This window comes from Cygnus atratus, chromosome 1 (assembly GCF_013377495.2).
Source record: "Cygnus atratus isolate AKBS03 ecotype Queensland, Australia chromosome 1, CAtr_DNAZoo_HiC_assembly, whole genome shotgun sequence".
Lineage (NCBI taxonomy): Eukaryota > Metazoa > Chordata > Aves > Anseriformes > Anatidae > Cygnus > Cygnus atratus.
Genome location: NC_066362.1, coordinates 101,709,427 through 101,731,559, shown reverse-complemented (window position 1 = coordinate 101,731,559; position 22,133 = coordinate 101,709,427). Strand labels below are relative to the sequence as shown.

Sequence of the window (22,133 nt, the reverse complement as noted above, 5' to 3'; positions counted from 1 at the left end):
AAATGTCTCCTGCCTGGTTGTTGAAAACATTTAATTTCAGTTTCTAAAGAAGCAATGTGGGGGTAAACAGGAAGGCTATTTCCAAAGGTCACTTAGAACTGGGCATTCCAGTTTTGTTTCTATGAAACGTCAACACATTACACCAATCCTTAATTGGATTGTGGGTTTTTTTTTGGCTGCTCTTTTTTAAAAAAAAAAAAAAGTTAAAAGAAAAACACAGGGTATTCCTTTCTGATAAACTCTTTTTCTGTATGGCACTGAAATATGTGCATGGTCCTCTTGTCCTGCTGACAAGGCTGAAAGAATCAATCCTGAAACATTGCTTGTCTCCAGATACAGTGGAGGAGGAAGGGCCGCCAGCAACTATTCAATTGACAGCATTCCATTGCTTGGAGCAGTTTGCAGGCTGTGTGTATGCATGTCACAACTTTTAGTCTAATTAATTTTTTGTACAGCTTTGCATTTCCTAAATGATGGCTCTTGGGACCCACTACTCTTTGATGATGGGATTTAGACATCAGAAGTGATCTTTCTTCATCCAGTGCTAGCACACTGATTTCCTCTCCTGACAGAGTGAGTGGGCTGGGAGGAGCAGTATTACTTTTTTCAGGTTAGCTCTGCATATAATTTTCATCTGGAGCTCAAGAAAACTTCAGAAAGGTAAATCCCCACTTGCTGCATCATGACTTATGAGGTGTGAGTCTCATGGACATATTTAAACTAGACTGGCTCCTTTCTTCTGCATCCAGTCCTTCTCTCCCCTCATGTCTTGCTGTTCAGGAGGATCTGCAGTTTAAAGTCCTGTAGGATATAGAAATACTTGTGCAGTGATGGTAAAATGATTCCATAAAATTGTTTTGTATGTAGTTCACTCAGATATGAAGTCCAGTTCTTCTCTGTTTTGCACTAGGAAGAGGAAGGACCTGAGACGACCTTTATTTTTCAATTCATCGCCATCTGTTCTTGTAGTCTACATGGCTTTGTATTATTGCATTCCATGATCTCATTCTTTACTATACTGAACTCAGGCTCCTAGCTGCTGGCATTAAACTTCCTATTCACCAAACATTCACAATCATTTAGCTTATAATCCTTTATGATCTACTGCATCTTAAGGGAGAATAGAACCAATGTAAACTTTTTTTCTTTCAGAAATGAACAAGTCCAATTCTATCCTATGGAAAGTGGTTTCTGAAAATGTCTAAGAACTTGCAGCAACAGCTCTTTTATTTTGGGAGATAGTCAGGTAGAGCATTTTTCTAATGGAAGACTGTGAAAAAGAAGCTACAGTTAGCATAAGCAGAAATGTGGAAGAATCATGACGGAAATTAAAATAAGACCTTCTGTCCAAAGCCTCTCTCTGAGATGCAATTCCTCTCCCTCTGCTCTTTCAATATGGAATATGAACCACTGTGTTTATATGTACTGTCTTCCACAATCGTATTAAATTGCACAAAGCCAGGTATGTTACTTGACCTGGCTACACTTTATATGAAGGCCACTCGAAGACACAGCTAGGGAAGCTGTTTTCAGACTGCATTGTAATCTAAAGAAAATTTACATTCTATTGCTCTTCCATTTTCCCATCAGCACTTTGTTGAAGTAGACTATAATCTATCTCATCTCTTTGTATGCAGTGTTCAGGTGCAGTGTTGGAATAGTATTTGATTATTAAGGTGGGTTATTTATGCAAGTGGACTTGATCCATCTAAATGGAAAATGATTGCCTCTGGTGTCTTTGAATCTTAATGCTACTGAGGAGTGTATGACCACACAAGTGACCATACAGCAGACAAGTCATTTCAGGTCATGTAGTACATTTATTTAGTTATTGTTCTCAGAATTACCGTGAAAAGGGTGCTAAGCTGATGGTTGTATGTTAACTTGTTCTATCTCCCAGAGCACAAAGACTTACAAGCTATGAATGTTTTTCAGCAGAGCTGAAAATGTGCTTTAAATAGCACATTTATATAGTGTATTACCAGCAGCCTACAGTTGCAGTGGATTTTGGCATTTTAATATAAAAGAAGTGGATAAAGAATCTCTGTATAAATTTCCCAAAATTTACAGCAGTGAATTAATTTTTTCATATAAAGGAGGACAGCAGCTCTTTTTTTTTTTTTTCCATGTATTGCTTCTGCTTCTTTTTTGTAAGGCTTCAGTATATTTGTAGAAAACATTTGCAATGCAAGGCTTTCAATTGTCTTGTTTGAAAGGACTGTCAGGCAAGGAATCCAGTTCTGATGTGTTCTTGAAATCAGCAGACCCAGAGATTCTACATGTCAAATACCTGGCAGACCTCTCCTTTCCCTTCTCCTTTCCCCTTTTCTCCCAATCAAGCCAAAACCCAGAAGCACCCAAGGCCTTTCTCCTCTTTAGCAGCATTAAGAACATACTCGTTATCTCCCTCCCATCTTTGCGCACATTAGGACAAGAGGCCAGCTAGGGCACTCCCTGCAAACCAGTTGGTGTTACAGTTCTTTTTTAAGCAACTCCTGATCTATGTACAAAAGGAATGGACTTGAGAGTAATGACCTACTTGCCAGAGAACAACTAGTCACTGGATTCACTTAGCTTAGCCTGCAGTAAACAGCACATGGATAGGTAGAACAAATTGTTTTTCCTCCTGCTCAAAAAACTAAATGACAGAAACGTAGATGAATGTTAACAACCTGTTTAACTGGGCCTAGTTATCTTCCTGTCTATCTCTTTCCCCCCATGCCCCACCTGTAATTTTAAACAGATGTAGAAGTACAGTAATTCTGCAGAAGCTCTTGGCTCCATAATAGAGCAGGGAGAAGAGTCTGGTGGTAGATGACACATGCAGAAATTATGACTTTGCTTCTTTTATGTAGGTGAAGATATGCTGTTTCCTCTGTGTCATTGGTATAGGATGAAACTACTGAGCAGAGTTCTGTGAAGTTTATGGGTTTTGACTTGCAGGGGCAAACAGAAATTATTTTGTTTTGGCTGATGTTGAGCCAATGCGATTTCATGCATTTTTCAATGCAGTTTCATGTCAAGGTATATATTCACTATACTCCCAGATCTCTGTCCAAATCACTGCGCTTCAAGTGATCTGGAATAATGCATAGCAAACAACCAAAACCCTGAGTTATTTTAGGAAACAGAATATTGCTTTATAAGTAAAAGAGAACATGACAGGATAAAATCTCTTCTTTTCCCATCCCAGTTAGCCTTTAAAACAAGGCAAGCTGGAGACAACAGTATTTATAGTAAGAGTAGTTGAAGACTAATTTTTGCTCTTATTTGAAGGAGGAGGGAATAAAATCTGTTCCTGACCGCTTATTCAAGATAATTTTTGTGGGCAATTCAAGTGTCGGAAAGACTTCATTCTTAAGGCGATTTTGTGAAGATCGTTTTTTCCCAGGCACAGCTGCCACTGTAGGTAAGTCTAAGAAACGTTATTACTGTTATTAGAGTAAAATAATAAATAAATACTATAAATACTATAAATAATAAAAATAATAAATACGTAAAATAAATACTGTTATAAAAGTATTATATTACTGTTAAAGATCATCTAGTTCCAACCGCTTGGCTGTGGGCAAGGACACCTCCCACTAAATCAGGTTGCTCAAAGCCCCGTCTAACCTGGCCTTAAACACTTCCAGGGATGGGGCGCCCACAACTTCTCTTGGCAACCTGTTCCAGTGCCTCACCACCCTCACAGTAAAAGAATTTCTTCCTTATATCTAACCTAAACCTACCTTCTTTTAGTTTAAAGCTATTACTCCTTCTCCTATCACTACACCTGCTGACAAAGAGTCCCTCTCCTGCTTTCCTGTAGGCATACTTTTAGGCACTGCAAGGCCATTTTAAGGTCTCCCCAGAGCCTTCTCTTCTCCAGGCCAAACAGCCCCAACTCTCTCAGCCTGCCTTTGTAGGATAATCCTGTTGACTTCAGCGAAGCTAGAATTTCATTGTAGATGTCATTGTTTTGAAACTGATATCCTGTCCTGTGGACTGCGGTGTACTGTACTATCCCACCTCCATATCCCATCTCCATCAATCCAAATAATATGACTTTCTTTTAAAGTGAAAGTAAAATATCTGAATTATACTTAAAGATTTAGCATTATACAAAGCCCCAAAGACATATAGTAGACCAATATTTTCAAAGCTAAATGCTTACATTGTACTTGTATTGCCTGAAGTTTTAAAACAAACTTTCAAAAGTCCAACACATAATCAAGGTACAAAAACTAGCGGGTTTTGCAATGCAGCTGACTTACTGTAAATGAGCAGTTCATTATATTTAACCTGTATTTATGCCTTACTTATCCTGCAGGATATAGAAAATGAAACTTTTTAGCAATAAAATATATTTAAATTAATGCATTTATCTTGCATTTGTGACAAGCTAAGAAAATTCAGGTGACCAGTTCCTGTAGTTCCCTTGACTTACAGGGCAGATAAAGGCATCTGAGTTTAAATTTCTATTGGTATGTTAAATGTCTAAGTTCACATTACTGTCAGTGAAGATCTAAGATGTTAGTATGGGGATTTTAACTCATTTTGACACTACAGAATATCACCCAAAAGGGTAATATTGATATGCTTCCCTAGACTCTGAGGTCTTATACAGTGTGCGCTTGCCTGGACCTTCCAGAGAAAAAGCATAGGGATGTACCTGACTTTTTCATCTTTTGGCTTGCCATACAGTGATCATGCAAATGCAATGACAAGCAAGTATAGCTTTGATTTAGTTTTCACATCAAGCAGTTTCACAGCTGTAGATTGTTATCTGGCTGTGAAGATACAGTTAAAAAGCAAACCACCTGGATAGAAGTTTGTTGTTGTTGTTGTTTGTTTGTTTTTGTTTTTATGACATTTCTACAGAATAGTTCAAATTTCTTCCCCTGGGATACAAGCAATGAATATATCCTCCATCCATATTTCTTGATTACGCACTGAACAAACTCAGGCTTGGATGCTTCTTCATTAATGGCAGTGGTAAAGAATCCCATGGATATGGAAGATGAACACAAAGAAATCGTTGATGACCTAGTGTGGTCCTTTTCAACCTGAATTATTCTATGATTCTGTGATACAGTACAGTGGGATACAATAGAGTGCACATTGTCATTAGGAGGAGGCAGTGACTGATTAAGATTATAGTTATTGTTATAAATATCCAGAAGGTACTTAGATCATCAGATGATGGGGGAACTGGTAGAAGATTCATTAAAACTTCAGATATTTTTATCTCATTTCCATTTATCCACATTAAAATTAGGGGATGAAACCTAACTTAGTAAGTTCATCTCCTTCTCTATTCTGCGGAGAACCTCCTCTCTTCATATTCAGTCCATCTATCTTCAGCATTTAGCTTAAGTTCCATTGTCCCCTCAGTGTGGTACCTTGTGTTTTTCCACTAACTGTAGAAGATGTCTACATGGCTAGATGCAGACTAAATGATGAAATTTCAGACTACTGAAGTTATAAAGCATGAATTCCAGCTCAGACTGGAGTTGGAATAAAATATCTCAGACTGCTTTGGACTATCAGGGGAACCTTTGACTCATGTATCCTGATTTGGAAAGTTACCTTATAGTTTTTATAAAATTAAATTACTCTGCTAACATTTAGTATTTTATTACTGAAGAAATTCCAGCAAATAAAAGCTCTTGCCTGATAGTTTTTCATGGACATAAGTTTTAATGTGATACCTATGTTGTTACCTTTCTGGCATTGTTGCTATTTGCTGGAATGTGTTCTCAATGGTCATACTGAATATTTAAAGAGACAACTTACTGTGTATTTCTGTCACAGGTGTGGATTACAATGTGAAAACCATCACAGTAGATAATACCCAGGTGGCACTACAACTCTGGGACACTGCTGGCCAGGAACGGTGAGAAACAGAATGTTTTGCTTCCTTGAAACATCTGTTTAAAGATCAGTAAGCATGGACATAATTCTGCTTTTCATGAAAGGATCAAATATAGGAATATTCCTAACAAAGCCAGTGAATTCACAGTTTAGATCCTTCCCTGGCAACAATAATGTGCTAATTTGGTGCTGAGTTATCCATTCAAACACTGTCGGTCTGTAAAAGAAATTCTTACTATAGCTCTTGAAAGTGTAGTATGGTACGACTTCTTCAGGAGGAAGGCTGAATTTAAAATGTATCTGGAATTATTTCTATAGCAGAAATTGCCTAGTTGGTTTAAATAAATAATATATATATATATATATTTTCCTCACTAAAGTAATCCCTTTCTAGTTCAAGATCTCCAAGGTTTTGTAAATTTTCAGTGGTGTCTCCTCACGCATTCTGTGGTTTTCTATTACTAAAAGCAAGGATGATGATAAAGTTTTGAGTTTCCTACAGAAAATGTGGGAAAACAAACAAACAGAAATCTGTCTACTTTAAGGCAGAACACTTTGTGATGGAGAAATTTCTCCATGCTTAAAATGAAAGAGGGTAAGGAAGGTTAAGATGTGTAGCTGATTATACAGACTAACCCAGAATTGATTAAAGAAGGCAGAGGGTACTTTTCCAAGCTCCTTCTCTCCGAAATATTTTTTGCAAAGAACTTATTTGCTGTTGCAGTCATTTCTGGTAGTAGTGGCCTCTGTAAATCTTTTGCTGAATGTGAAAAGGGGGCTGATTTAGTCAGGAAGATGGTATTGCTTACTACAGTTCATGATATGCCTCATCTTTCAAATAGTATCTGCAGTGAAGAATGGTATCACAGCTCCTTGCTTCTCAAGTTTAAGGAATTTTAGAATTAATATGTAAACAAAATTGATGACATTTTAACCCATATTAAGACTAAATGATTAGAAGAAACTGTATGGCAACATCCCCCTTCTGTGGTGGGTGGGGGTGAATTACTGTACAATTTTACTAACATTGTCACATTGCTACTTCTGCTGAAGAGATGTATAAACAGATTCATACTTGCAGGTACCGAAGTATTACCAAGCAGTTTTTCAGAAAAGCTGATGGTGTCATTGTAATGTATGATATAACAGCAAAGACACATTCACAGCTGTCAAGCAGTGGCTGATAAGCATTGAGGTAACGTGACATAACATTAACTCTAAACTTTGGTGTCACTATTTTCTTCCTTCTTTCAGACAGGGAAGATTAGCAGGGCAAAGCACAGAGAAGTCTGTTTCTTGCGCTGTAACAATTACATTTTTGTTAGTGATTTTGGTCTGTACAATTACCAATAAAGCTGTTTTAGAAACTCTGTATATATAACAATAATCACAGTTCCAAGATTTTAAGGACTTAAAATGAGGGCTGGGGAAAGTCCAAAATGGACTCCTTTACTTTTTCATAAAGGTTATCTAGCTGATGATGTGCATCACTAACACTAGGAGGTGCTTTGATTCAGTGATGATGGTCTGATCACTAACAGTTTAATAAACAAACTATAAACTTATAGTTTACAAACTTTATAGTTACTATATAAACCCATAGTTTATATAGTATCTACATTCAGTACTATAAAACTGGTTCTTAGTAGACAGTTCAGTTTCCTGGGGATCATCCTTTCAACTGCATGAGTAAAAATCATAGCCCATATGCCAGAGTGGCTTCTGTTAATTTTCTTTCTTTTCTCTCGGTATATCTCTGTGGCTCACAGACAACATATGGAGAATGTGAGCAGCTGAATTTGGTTAGGGCCAAAGGAAAATAAAAATAAAACCTAGGCTGCTGCCATTAAGGACTGTGTTGCTAGAGAGAACAAAATGTGACTATCATTGTAAAGTGTTGCTTCTCAAAAAACAGGGAACAAATTGGCCTGCCAAGATCATTTAGACCTGTGTTCTAGTATAATGTACTGGTTTCTTTAAAGGCCAGTAGGTGCTTTTGCAAGTTAAGGACTTAATTTTTCAAATCTTTCCTAATGGGCATAGTTAATCCCCCTTTGAGGAGCTCTACTGAGGTAAGAGTAGTAGCATGCATTTTGTAAGAGCTAGCCTTTGTTAATATATGATCTTAACAAATCAATGGCTGTTATGGTTCAGTATGATAAAAGCTAGAGGAGAACTCCCATTTTTGATTAAGAAAAATCAGCGTTTATGGTCAAAATCTTAGTGTTTGTTTTTTTTTTTCCTAGTTGTACTAGTTCACTCACCTTTACTGACTAATTTTGTTTTATACAAATTGGTGCTAAGTTGAAGACACACAGCCAAGTCCATTTCCTGCTGTGGCATTTGGACCACTATATGAATGTATTTGTTGTGGTAATTCTAATAATTTTCATTTTGAGTTTTAATTTGTGCCTATTCCAGGTATTTTTGTGCCTATTCTGTGTACCTCTCTACTGTTTTCTGTAATTTATTTGGGGTAGCTCTACCCAGTTGTCATTAGTTTCCCATCCATGTAATTAGAAAAGCAGTGGCTATTAACAATGTCAAAGCCTGTGTGACATGATAGTTTTCTCTATCTCATTTTACTATAGAGACTGATAGGCTTCTATGACGGCCTGTTTTAAAAAATGCAAAATCGGTGCAATCTCTAGCAGTCTGTCTTATTTGTGCCTTTTATCCGAATTTAATTCCTGATATGTTTGTACGTAAAGCACCATGCTAATATGTGATGTCTTAAATTTTTTCTTGCAGTGTGACATTTGTCTCTTCTTATGCTCTTGGTCTGCATTTTTTTTAAAGGAAAATGCTTCATTTGATATTTATTCTTCAATCTGCAGGAGGGAACAGGGGAGAATGTACCTGTGCTTTTGCTGGGTAATAAAACTGATAATGAAAAGGAACGCGAGGTCCCTAATGGAATGGGAGAGCATCTTGCTAAGGTACTATACTTAGAAGTAAAGTCCTTACAAAACTTGAAGGTGAAGGCTTTTAAATGGAGTCTGAAGGTATCTAAATTCATAGAAGCACAGATTATTTTTAATCAGACAGGTATTTTTAAGGATGAGCAACCTGATAATGCTTGTCAATTTAGGTGTCAGTAATGTTAGTACTGATAATTATAGTAGTTATAAAATCATCTAGATGAAAAAACAAAAGGTGAGTGGTGCCAAAGATATTTAAGAATTCATTCCCTCTCCTCTCTCCTCTCCCCTCTCTTTTTTCTTTGTGCTTTCTTTTTCTCTATTTTTCTCCCTTCTATTTTTCTCTCTTGTTTTTTCTCTCTTTCCTCTGTGGATTGATTCCTAACAGAAAGATAATCTGGGGACCTTTTCTCCCTCCTACCTCATGTAATACCACAGTAGACCATCTGTTATTCCCATGGATAGTAGGAGTAGAAAATGTGTTTACTTTTAGTATCTTTCCATCCAGTAGAGAGAGAAAATTAGTAGAGTTAACAGTCTGCATCTATGAGAGCACTGGTTTATCCACAGGCCACATGTATAGCATCGAGGGACTGCAAAGATACCTGTTTATAATTCCTTTTTACCATGCCCATCAGTTTTTCTTTTGCATTTCTGTACACAATGCATGTAATTTGGATGCCAATGCCTCCAGAGTAGTCATTTATTTAAAAATAAGTCAGATCAGTGTTCATAAGAATTTAACCGAAGTGGTAGGAATATAGCTAAATTAAACAATCTGTTGGGTTTGGGTTTCATGTATGTACTTGTTTCTCCTTTGAAAACAGATTTACAGCTCTGCTTGCTGGTGGTCAAGAGAGATATTTAAAAAGTTCTGAAATGCAGTTGAATTGTTCTATAGGAAAGAATGCTGCCAGGCACCTCTGTGCCATTGACAGATTGAGAGCCAGATCTTTTTTTATCCCATGTTGATTATTCATACAGCCATTTACAAGCATACCTCCTAAGTTCACGCCCATTATTTTGTTTATATAGGAGAGAAATATCAGCCTTGAACTTAATTTATCAAATTTTCTTCCATTAAGAAAGCTCTTTTCTTTTCTTGTCAGCATACAAATGCAGATAATATTGAGACCTTGGAGGCTAGGAGGGATTCCAGAGTGTAACACGGAGTACTTCTGTGAAAAAACAAGTGACACATAAATGCTAAATGGACAGAGTAGGTGTCTTACATGTCATTTAACTCTCTTAAAATATTGCACGAGTGAAACTAAGATGAATCATTCCAACATACAGAATGCGCAGCCCACCAGGCCATTAGTTGTAACATGTTACGCAAGAAAATAGAATATTTTACTTAAGTAAAATAAAATAGTTTTCAAACGAAATATGGTTATAATCAAATGAGTGGATTTGAATGACTCATCTGAATGTTTGAATGTGCTGTTTGAGGGAACTAAGGCAAGGAATGATTAATGACAATTGATTAATTTAAAAGCAGCATAGACATAATTAAATTATAACAATGTGCTCACTGAGCTAATAATAACCATGTATTTTAATGAAATATTAATTCTTGCTAAATGGCAGTGTGATTCTTGTGAAACCACATAAAAATATCTCTATTAGTGAATGCAATTAAGTTGTTTATTTTGTGAATAATCCCATGAATTGCTCACAAATATTTGCCCAAATACAGAGGGCTAGACGCTGATCTGATACAAATATGCATAGCCATATTATGTGACAATGATCATGATATTACGTGAACCTGGTCATGCAGGAAAAGAATCAGATGAGCCTGTCCACCCAGAAATCCATCAGTTTTCATGGACTTTTTCCAAGGTTTCACAGGATGTGATCATTTTTACCTAACTTTTTCTGAAGTCAGAGTAATGTGTACTTTCAAAGGCCATTCCTGCCCAGCTGTTTTAGCTCAAGCTTTGCTTTAGTCCCAGATCTTACAAGTCAGTGTGCTATAAATTCGGGCAGGACCCCAAGGGCTCCCATTACAATTTATGTCACAAACCTTCTTTGCAAGGCAGGCGTCACAGTTCATTACTAAAAGGAAGAATGGCATCCTGAAGGGGAGAACTGTCTATTCCTCATCATTTGAGAAGACTGGTAGGTGCAGCGTGATACCCCAGGAAAAGGAGAATAGAATGAGGATGGGGATTCTGGACAGTATCGTAGGGAACAACAAGGCTGTGATGAAGCTGATCTGTAGTTAGATGAATTAAAGATAGGTATCATGATGGTAAGGAGAATTAACTTTGCAGGGAAAAGACAGACACAAAACGAAATGTTTACATGTAGTTCAAGACTGACCTGATGGAAAACACCTGAAACTGTCTTGATAGAGTTAATGCAACTATAAAGAAAAATAGACAGAAAAAAGGCCAGTCTATTTGATTTTATTTATTTTTAATAGAGGATCCAGAATGAAATCTCCATTTAATAAATTTCTCTTTAGCTTGATTCACTGATCAAGAAAGAGTTCATATGAGGACAACAACAATACAGAGTGTGTTCAGATCATAATATGGACAATCCCAGAACAGCCAATCCTCTATTTGAGTGGATTGGTGTAATCATTGCTAATTATTCAAATAAAATGGCTTATGATACAGGCATTCAGGCAGCATGATTTTATTTTGGCCCTGCACAGTCTTCCTGAATTATCTTAAATGGGCCAATAAATCCTTCTGTATCTCTATTCCGCAGCTATAAAACAATATGATAATGCCTTTGCCAGTCTTGTCTGTGCAGACTGTGTAAGCTTCATAGGATGAGGACTATTCTCAGAATCATGGAATGTTAGGGATTGGAAGGGACCTTGAAAGATCATCTAGTCCAATCCCCCTGCTGGAGCAGGAACACCTAAATCATGTCACACAGGAACGCGTCCTGTCGGGTTTTGAAAGTCTCCAGAGAAAGAGACTCCACAACCCACCCTGGGCAGCCTGATCCAGTGTTCTGTCACCCTCACCGTAAAAAGTTCGTATGTTTTCATACAGTGTTTCCTTTATTAACCTGGCAGTACCATTGGTGTACAAATATTGCTAATGAAGGGCATATTCTTTTTGGAAATATATTAATTTATAGCACTGAATTTCCCAGCTCCCACTGATAATCATTCCTTCCTTGTTCCTTGGATATTTTCTGATTTATGTATAGCTCTTTAATTAATTGCCAGTGGTCTGCCAGGTTCAACGGCTAACTCCCTAGATGGAGATGGAAGACATTTCTGCAGTGGTTAATTATATGTCCTGCCTTTTGCTACATTCTGAGTGATGACACTTAGCATTTCCAGGCTGACTTCTCCTCCAAAGAAGGATCTGTTTGACAGCTGACAGAAATAGCCAATTAATATCTATTAAGTTTAAATTGTTATCTCTGAAAAAAATTGCTCTGCCACACAGCAGTTGTCAAAAAATCCATTCAGATTCATGCCAGCATAAGGTGTGTCATCACTGAGAATTCTCCTCATGTGAAATCTGTTGTTTGCGGGGAAGAAAGATGTAAGAATAGCATCACTTTCTACACGATTGACTTAAATTAGTTAGATACTGACCACAGTGATTTTTCTATTTGAGTTCTTATCAGTTGAGCAGGAAAAAAAAAAAAAAAGGAAAGAAAGTTTAAAGAAAAAAAAAAAGAGTGTAAATTTGATTTCAAGCTTCTGCTTGTGTTTCCAGTAAGAAATTTGAGCAGGTCAACGTTCAGAACTAACATTTCTTCATTTCTCTCCTCTCCTGGTTTGTGCTTTTCTGACCACCCAGAAATGACTACAAGTGGTTAAACGCGCTTGTAGTCATTAGTTTGGTTTATGTGTCATAGGTTTGGTTCATGAGATTAAACCATATATATATTTACAACATATTGGAAACTGACATTTGGTAACACTTAATCCTTTTTTACAACCGGCTAAAATAAGATACCATATTTATTGTTATGGAAATTACGCAAGTCAATCACCATCATTCAACTTGATGTTTCCACAATGTTAGAAAGCCAAAAAAAAAAAGTGCATAAAATATGCATACGTGATTTTTGTTTCCTGAGCTACTGACTTACTACTTTGAATTTTAAGTTACTGTCATAAATAGCAAGAAGACGCACAGAAAAGTGGAAAGTGAATAGAAGGTGGAAGTACAGATACATAAAAAGGGCATGTAATAATACCATTGAAGGTAGGTGAGCTTCAGAATAATCTCTTGTGCAAGAAGTCAGATACCTGCTTTGAAGTGGATAATCTATCATTCCCTCTCAAATCAGTTGCCATCACTGATTGCAGGTCAGGCTTTTGTGCAGATGACCTCTTGATTTTATTGTGGTAAGTCTTCAGCTGAAGCACGGATAATGTTGCTAGGGTTTGATCCTTTTATCCGCTGATCTTAATTGCAACACTCCCTGAGGCTGCAAAACCAAAAGTGCAGGCTGTCTGGGAAAGAAGGTGCAGAAAAATTTCACAAGTACAAAAAATGAAATAGAATTAATTAGTTGTTATTTTTTGCTGAGGTTTTTAGCTTGTCATTTGACTGCTGGAAAATATTAGTCTCAAACTGTTGAGTACAGAAACGCTACTGATGAAGCTTTCTGAGATTAAAAAAATAAAATTGCTGGAGTTATTTTCACCTGCATTGTCAGGCACTCAGTGATGATTTAATTGCCTCATCATCACAAGGAAAAGTTTCAAAACTTCATTACCTTGCAATGTGTGTTTGCATTTCAGCTTTTGAGAGATCAGGTTCTTACAGTGAAGGACACAGTACAGAACAAATATCTGTTAAGAGATGCATATAGTTGGAGGGGGGGCACACTTAGACTTGTTTTCTTTTGTTATTCTTTACTGTTAGATGTATAATAAAAATGATGTTTCTTTTTTCCTAAAATGATGTATTTTGGTTTATTTGAATATTTCAGTGTATTTGTGTTGCTTTTTTTAAAGTGAGTGAGAAGTTGTGCAAAATTAATTGAAAGAGTCTTTCTCTTTGATCCTAGGACTACAATTTAATTTTCTATGAATGCAGTGCATATTCTGGGCACAATACCAAAAAGTCTGTGCTTCACTTAGCTAGGTAAGAAGAAAATACAATCTAGGAATTCTAAACATGCCTGACTATTCCTTGTCACTGAGTGAATTTTCTTTGCTAAATTAGTTTGATAGGAACTTATGGTGATGAATTCTTTGTTCCTTTTAAATTGTTCTGTAGCCTGACCCTGTTGTGTTCCAACTGAGCAGTCACTCAGGTTCACACAGATTTTCATGTAAACTAATGAGGCTTTACATGGAACCAGAAACACCTGAGGTGACGCTAGGAAAACTGAGGGTCTTGGGTGTTGTGATAACTCTTGCAGGTTTGCAAATCTTGGAGGTTTGGAGAAATGAAAGCTGCTGAGTCCCTGAAGCAGAGCATTGGATGTACTTTTTTCTTTCCTCTGCTCATTGCAGTTGTCTGCCTCAGGGCTTGGAGAGATTGAGAGGTGGATTTTTGAAGTTATATTGTCCCACTCTACTTTGTGTTGGTGCAGCCTCACCTCGAGCACTGTATGCAGTTTTGAGCACCACGATATAAGAAGGATGTAAAACTATTAGAGTTTTATGTCTAGGGTAACAAATATGGTGAATGGTCTAAAGGGGAAAGATGTAAAAGAAGCAACTGTGGTAACTTGGTTTGTTCATCTTAGAGAAGAGAAAGTTGAGGGCTCACCTCACTGCAGTATTACAATGTCCTTACAAGGGGGAGCTGAGGGAGAAGACACTGATCTCTTCTCTCTGGTGACCAGTGATATGACTCAGGAAATAGCATAGTCAGGGGAAGTTCAGATTGGATATTAGGAAAAGGCTCCTCATTGAGAGAGTGGTCAGGCACTGGAACAAATTCCCTGGCAAAGTGACTATGGCACCATGCCTACTGGAGTTCAAGAAGTTGCCTTACAAGCCTGGTGGCCTTCTACAATGGGGTTAAAGCATTGGTGGATAAGGAAAGAGCAACTGACATCATCTGCCTGGACTTGTGCAAAGCATTTGACACTGTCCCCCATGATATCCTTGTCTCTAAATTGGAGAGGCATGGATTTGACAGATGGAGCACTTGGTGGATTAGGAATTGGCTGGATAGTCATGTTCAAAAAGAGTTGCAGTCAATGGCTCAATGTCCCCGTGGAGATCAGTAACGAGTGGAGTTTCTAAGGGGTCAGTCTTGGGACTGACACTATTTAACTTCTACGTTGGTGGCATGGACAGTGGGATTGAGTGCACCCTCAGCAAGTTTGCTGATGACATCAAGCTGCGTGGTGCAGTCGACATACTGGAGAGAAGGGATGCCAACCAGAGGGACCTTGACAGGCTTGAGAGGTGGGCTTGTACAAACCTTGTGAAGTTCAACAAGGCAAAGTACAAGGTCCTGCATCTGGGCTGGAGCAATCATAGAATCATTAAGGTTGGAAGAGACCTTCAAGATTATCTGATCCAACCATCACCCTACTACCAATGTTACCCACTAAACCATGTCCCTAAGCACCAGGTCCAACCTCTCCTTAAACACCCCCAGGGATGGTGATGCCACCACTTCCCTGGGCAACCCGTTCCAAAGCCTGACTACTCTTTCTGAGAAGAAATGTCTCCTAATTTCCAACCTAAGCCTCCTCTGGTGCAACTTGAGACCATTCTCTCTAGTCCTATCACTGGTTATCTGCAAGAAGAGGCTGACACCCAGCTCCCCACAACTTCCTTTCAGGTAGTATATTCTTTCTAATACTACTCACTATTTTTCCTTCCATATTTTTCCAAATAGCTCATTGGATTATTTTTGCAGATACTGTATTATAATATACAGCGTCTTCTAGATCCCCTTTATTCCCTTTTAAAGATAGCCATTATTTTCACCTCTGCAACCTTACACTTTACAAGTTCTCTGAGATCATAGAATCATAGAATGTCCTGAGTTGGAAGGGACCCATAAGGATCATTGAGCCCAACTCCTGGCACCACACAGGTCTACCCAAAAATTCAGACCATATGACTAAGAGCACAGTCGAAACGCTTCTTAAACTCCAACAGGCTGGGTGCAGTGACTATTTCTCTGGGGAGCCTGTTCCAGTGTGCAACAACCCTCTCAGTGAAGAACCTCTTCCAAATATCCAGCCTGAACCTCCCCTGTTGTAGCTTGACACCATTCCCTTGGGTCCTATTGCTGGTCACTAAAGAGAACAGATTGGCGCCTGCCCCTCCACTCCCCCTCATGAGGAAGCTGTAGAGCGTGATGAAGTCTTCCCTCAGCCTCCTCTTTTCCAGGCTGAACAGGCCAAGTGACTTCAGCCTCTCCTCATATGTCTTCCCCTCTAGGCCCCTCACCACCATTGTAGCCAATTTCTGGACACTCTCCGACAGTTTAATGTCCTTTTTGTACTGTGGTGCCCAGAACTGCACACAGTACTTGAGGTGAGGCCACACCAGCGCAGAGTAGAGCCAGACAATCACTTCTCTCGATTGACTAGCAATGCCATGCTTGATGCACCCCAGGATACGATTGGCCCTCCTGGCTGCCAGGGCACACTGCTGGCTCATATTCAGCTTGCTATCAACCACAACCCCCAGATCCCTCTCTGCGGGGCTGCTCTCCAGCGTCTTGTCCCCAGCCTGTACATATGGCCAGGGTTGCCCTGTCCCATGTGCAGGACCCGGCACTTGCTCTTGTTAAGCTTCATGTGGTTGGTGATTGCCCAGCTCTCCAATCTGTGCAGATCTCTCTGCAAGGCCTTTCCACCCTCAACAGAGTCAACAACTCTCCCAAGTTTAGTGTCATCAGCAAATTTCCTCAAAACAATCCCAAGCACAAATACAGGGTGGGCGGAGAATGGATTGAAAGCAACCCTGATGAGGACCTGGGGGGTGTTGCTTGAGAAGAAGCTCAACATGAATCGGCAATGTGTGCTTGCAGCCCAGAAAGTCAACTGTATCCTGGGCTGCATCAAAAGAAGTGTGGCCAGCAGATTGAGGAAGGTGATTCTCCCTCTCTACTCTGCTCTCATTGAAACCCCACCTGGAGTACTATGTTCAGCTCTGGGGCCCCTGGCACAAGAAGTACATGGATGTATAAGAATGAGTCCAGTAGAGGACCACAAAGATGATCAAGGGGCTGGAACACTTCTCCTCTGAAGAAAGGCTGAAACAGATGGGTTTGTTCAGCCTGGAGAAGAGAAGGCTCCAGGGAGACCTTATACTGGCCTTCCAATACCTAAAGAGGGTGGGGGTTGGGGAGCTGGGGGGGGGGGGGGAGCTACAGGAGAGCAGGAGAGGGACTATTTATCAGGGAGTGCAGTGATAGGAGAAGGAGTAATAACTTTAAACTAAAAGAAGGTAGGTTTAGGTTAGATATAAGGAAGAAATTCTTTTACTGTGAGGGTGGTGAGGCACTGGAACAGGTTGCCAAGAGAAGTTGTGGGCGCCCCATCCCTGGAAGTGTTTAAGGCCAGGTTAGATGGGGCTTTGAGCAACCTGATCTAGTGGGAGGTGTCCTTGCCCATGGCAGGAGGGGGTTCAAATTAAATGATCTTTAAGGTTTCTTCCAATGCAAACCATTCTATGATTCTGTGAAAGGTTTGGACAATGTTCTTAGACATATGGTTTAATTTTTAGGTAGTCCTGTGTGGAGCTAGGAGCTGGACTCAATGATCCTTGTGTGTTCCTTTTAACTCAGGATATTCTGTGATTCTGTGATATAAAGGCTGGGGGTAAAACTACTGTTAAATCTGTCCCTGTTGAACTATTTATACAGGTGAAAACACTATTAACGAAGGGGCATATCTTTAACATTGTTGAAGTTAGTGAAATTCTGACAATGAGTCAGGTAATTGACGAACATCTAGATAGCTAGTTGTGTTTTTTTTTTTGCTCCAGCCTCAAAAATAACAAATGAAAGTTACTGCTTTGAATCTATCTAATATAGCAAATGCTAACAATCAGCACCAAATAAATTTTTCTAGCTAAATGAAAAAATAAGTTTTTCATGGAGCCACCATAATTATACTTCTTTGTTTGTTTATTAGTTCATATAAATATGCCATTCTGTTAAACTTTGGACAATTTTATATATTTTTTGTACTTCGGGAAATGTTCTTGTTTTGATCTCTTCTGGGTTTTATTGAATTTTTCTCAAAAGTACTGTTTCTTTCTCCCAGGATTTTAAAGGAACACGAAGATAAAATGAAGGAGAAAACCATTGAACTTCAACCTGATGTGAATAAAAAGTCTTGCTGTATTAGGCCATAATATGCTGAGGGTGTGTTTAGACAAAAGGCTTACATTTATAACACTACATGGCACTATCAGATTTGCCTTATCTTCCAAAAATTTATTCTGTTGTGTTTGGAACGTAGGTGTAAGTGATCCCCAAAATCCTTGTATGTTCTTATCTTCACATTTACACTGATTGTCTTTAGTTAGTTGCAACGTGTTTGGGGCATAACAGTCTTTTATTCTGTTTCATGCCTAACACCACTGAATCCTGCTTTGTGATCAGGCTTATAGAAGCTGCTGCATTATTAATAATAAATAACTTTTATAGGAAGAAAACCACTTTGAATGTGAAGTAGATTTTTACTGGTGTGGATGACATCTGAATAGTTCTGTTTGCTTCACTGCAGGATCAGGTTCTTTCTTCAGATCCTGATTTTGTGCTGACATTTGTTACTTTTTTTTTTTTTTGTGGTGGTGGTGCTTTTTTAAAAATCAAAATAGTCAGCTGCTTAGTTACTTAAAACCAGCACACCAGCAGTTGTGAATTTCAGATGATATTTCAAAACTTAGCATGAAATATACATGAACAAAGAGCTGAAGAACTTTGAGGATTACCATAAGTAGCATTAACTTATTCACACTACAAATTGTTTCATATATGTACTTGATGAGAAGCCCTTCCTCCCACCTAGATGTGCTGAATTAGGTATGTCCATACAGGCCACTGAGATACCGTGGAGCCTTGCCTGAGTTATTACCAAATAATCTGTGATGTTTGCAGGGTGAAGGGGTGCCATGGAAAGATCTAGCTTAGTTTCCAGAAACAAAAAAGTCATGGTGATATACTGGCTAATTAGCATTGCACCTGGACCAAATCAGCCCGGGCTTTTTACCATATTTGCCATGGCTGTATTACATTGTGTTCCAGAGCTTGATGTGAACCTCTATTGGGCTAATAGTTGCATGGTGTCCTGTAGAAGTCCCAAAGCAATCAGGGGCTAGCTTGAACATTCAAATAAATTCACTGCAATAGTTGAAAACATAGAAGTACATAGGAAGCCCATTTCACTGTTATACATGGTTATAGCACAAAACATATTATGGTCAATGGAGCAGCTTTTTGTTTCCAAAAGTCTACCACAGAAGGTTTCATGCCAAATATTCCTGGGGCAGAATTTTCAGAAATGGATCTTTTGAGGAAGATTTTGAAAAACATTGTAGCATTTGAGGAGTACATAACAAAAATCTCACTAATCTCATCTGGTGGGGTTTAACAGTGTTAAGAAAAAATCCCTCCTCATGTACCAAAATGCATGACTGATTTTTTTCTAAAGCATCTGCCATACAGCAGTTTCATTTTGTTTAACTAGAGCCTGCTAACACTGAAATACCGTGCTTGAGAAATCAAATCCATAGGGATTTGTTTTAGAAAACCATGGTCCACCCTGGATCATAAAAAAACTGAATGTCATAATTACGTTTGGAACCATTTATAGAATATAAATGAAAATGAGAAACTTGAGAGTGGGTCACCCAGCCAGCACATGATCAGCAGTCATTCTTGCTGTCATTTGACTTCAGTGAATCCAGCTATTGTGATAAGCATTCGAGAATGATTGTTCATGATGGTGAGTTTGTTAGCAAAGCAGAACCCATGGCATAATTTATTTCTTTAAAATATGAAGCAAAACTGTAAATATTTTATATGAGAATGTTAGACATTACATTTTCAATCCATTTTCTAAATGTTTTTAAAAAGTTATTTTTCATTTGAGTAATGAATTTGAAACTAAATGGTAAAATTAAGCAACAGTTCAATAAGTAATAATAAGTAGAATTTTTCAAATAAAAACTTTGTCAGTACATAATTGTACTCTTTGGATTTCAGTCTGATCAAAGGTATTTATCTAGTGACAACAATTATAAGGTAAAGTTTGGAAACTTCCACTTATAACAAATTCCACACCAGCACTTAAATGTTCTTTCTCATGAGTTGGGACCCAGCTATGACCCCTTTCCCTGTCAAGTAGAATAACCAAGATTTTTCCTCACATTATCAATGTCAGATGTACCAAGTAGTCCTAGATGAGCTTAGTTTTTGCTTTTTCCTAGATGATTCCCGGGAATCTGCTCACCCAAATGAAATACCCCTCCCCTTGCCTTCATTGAAATGCATACAAACCCCCAAAGAACAAAAAGAGCATTCATTTCTGAATAGGAACAGGTTTTCTGTTGGCTTCCCAAGACCAATTCTTGATGTCTGTTACTTATTGTGAAGGGATGTGCCATGTTATCAACTGTTACACTTTATACATCATGGGAATCTAGCCAGACTTGAATTGCTTGTGTCCAGTTTTGGCTGAAGGTGAACTAATGTAACCCCCTAATTTAAACCTCAATAAAAACGACTATTTATCCCAATTTCAATCAGGGAAGAAGCATCATTGATTTAAATATTGGCTTTGCTAATTGACTGCAAATGTTCTTTTCCCATGCAGTAGGGTGTTTCCTACCCCATCAATGTCAGAATTAGCAATGTTTCTTCCAACCTCTATCGGCCTCAGGAAGACAGTTTCAAGGCTTAATACCAGCTTTAATACAATACCGCTATATTTCAAATTTGGGTCCTTAATTGTTAATTCCCTGAATTGTTAATTCCCTGTTTTTGCAAGACAATGACATGTGAGTTGGATCTTCCTCGTGTGACTTTTACAGGAGTGCTTTTATTTGGATGTATTTTAGTGTGCACGGGAAGTCTGCAAGCAGGATAATACAGAACTTGAGGGCAGGCAATGGTAAGGAGTGGCTGAATCCTGGGACCAAGTGGATTTCTTTTTCTTTGTTCACCAGAGGCAAATTTGGTGCAGTCTAATATCCATGAGCTATCTTTCATCCCAGCCTAATAAGTACGTCTGCAGTTGTTCTTTTTCTCAAGTCCAACAAAACCCAATCTGAATACATATTGCAAAGATACAGATACACAACACTAACATCATCAGCTGCACAGATAACAGAGAGCTGTGTCTTCACTGCTCACCACAAGCAGTGAAGCTTGTGAGCTACAAAATTTACAAGAGAGACAGGCAGTGAAGGAAGGGTGGGGGTGTTACCCTCTACGTTAAGAAATTGATAGATTGTGAAGAGTTCCCTTTAAAAAACAGCCGAGAGCAGGTTGAGAGCCTGTGGGTAAAAGTTAAAAACCAGACCAACAAAGTGTGTTGTGGCTGGGGTCTACTACAGGCCGCCTGACCAAGAAGAGTCTTTTCAAGAGGCCTTGCTCCAACTACAGGAAGCATTGCGCTCACAGGCTCTCATCCTCCTGGGGGATTTCAACCACCCGGATGTTTACTGGGAAAGCCACATGGCAGAAAAAAAGCAATCCAGGAGATTCCTGGAGTCCATTGAAGACAAATTCCTCGTCCAGGTATTAGACAAAACAACCACAGGAGAGGCATTATTTGACCTGGTAATCACCAACGCAGCAGAGCTCATTAAAGAAGTCAAGATTGGAGGAAGCCTAAGTTGCAGTGACCACGCCCTGGTTGAGTTTGTGATCTCGAGGAATATAGGCCTAGCTAAGAGCAAAGTCAAGACCCTGAACTTCAGAAGAGCCAACTTGCAACTGTTCAAAGAATTAGTAGATGAGATCCATCCCATGGGACATGGTCCTTAGGGACAGAGGATCTGATCAGAGCTGGCAACTCTTCAAGGATATTTTCAGTGGAGTGCAAGAGCTCTCTATTCCCATATGTAATAAATCAAGCAGGGAAGGTAGGAAACCAGTGTGGCTGAATAAGGACATGCTGGTCAAACTTAGGCAAAAGAAGGAAATGCACAGACGGTGAAAACAGAGCCATGTGCACTAGGAAGATTACAGAAATGCTGTCTAGATGTGCAGGGATGGGATCAGGAAAGCCAAGGCACTGACAGAACAAAACTTGCCGAGGGATGCAAAGAATAACAAGAATAACAAGTTCTACAGGTACACTGGCGGCAAAAGAAAGACTAAAGAGAACATATTGCCTCTGCAAATGAAGATGGAGAACTGGTAATGACACGTGGAGAAGGCAGAGGTACTTGACAACTTCTTTGCCTCGGTCTTAACTAGTGAT

At 38.7% G+C, this 22,133-nt stretch overlaps 1 protein-coding gene across 1 annotated transcript in view; it reads left to right on the top strand.

Annotated features, from left to right (window-relative positions):
• The window catches only part of CRACR2A (calcium release activated channel regulator 2A), a 55,897-nt gene extending 35,463 nt beyond the window's left edge, over positions 1–20,434 (top strand). The window contains 7 exon segments of the mRNA XM_035545673.2: positions 3,277–3,409; positions 5,797–5,878; positions 6,938–7,002; positions 7,005–7,051; positions 8,694–8,795; positions 13,782–13,858; positions 17,964–20,434. Of these exon segments, the coding sequence (XP_035401566.1) occupies positions 3,277–3,409; positions 5,797–5,878; positions 6,938–7,002; positions 7,005–7,051; positions 8,694–8,795; positions 13,782–13,858; positions 17,964–18,054 (597 nt within the window). The 3' untranslated portion in view covers positions 18,055–20,434.
• The last annotated feature ends 1,699 nt before the right edge of the window (positions 20,435–22,133 follow it).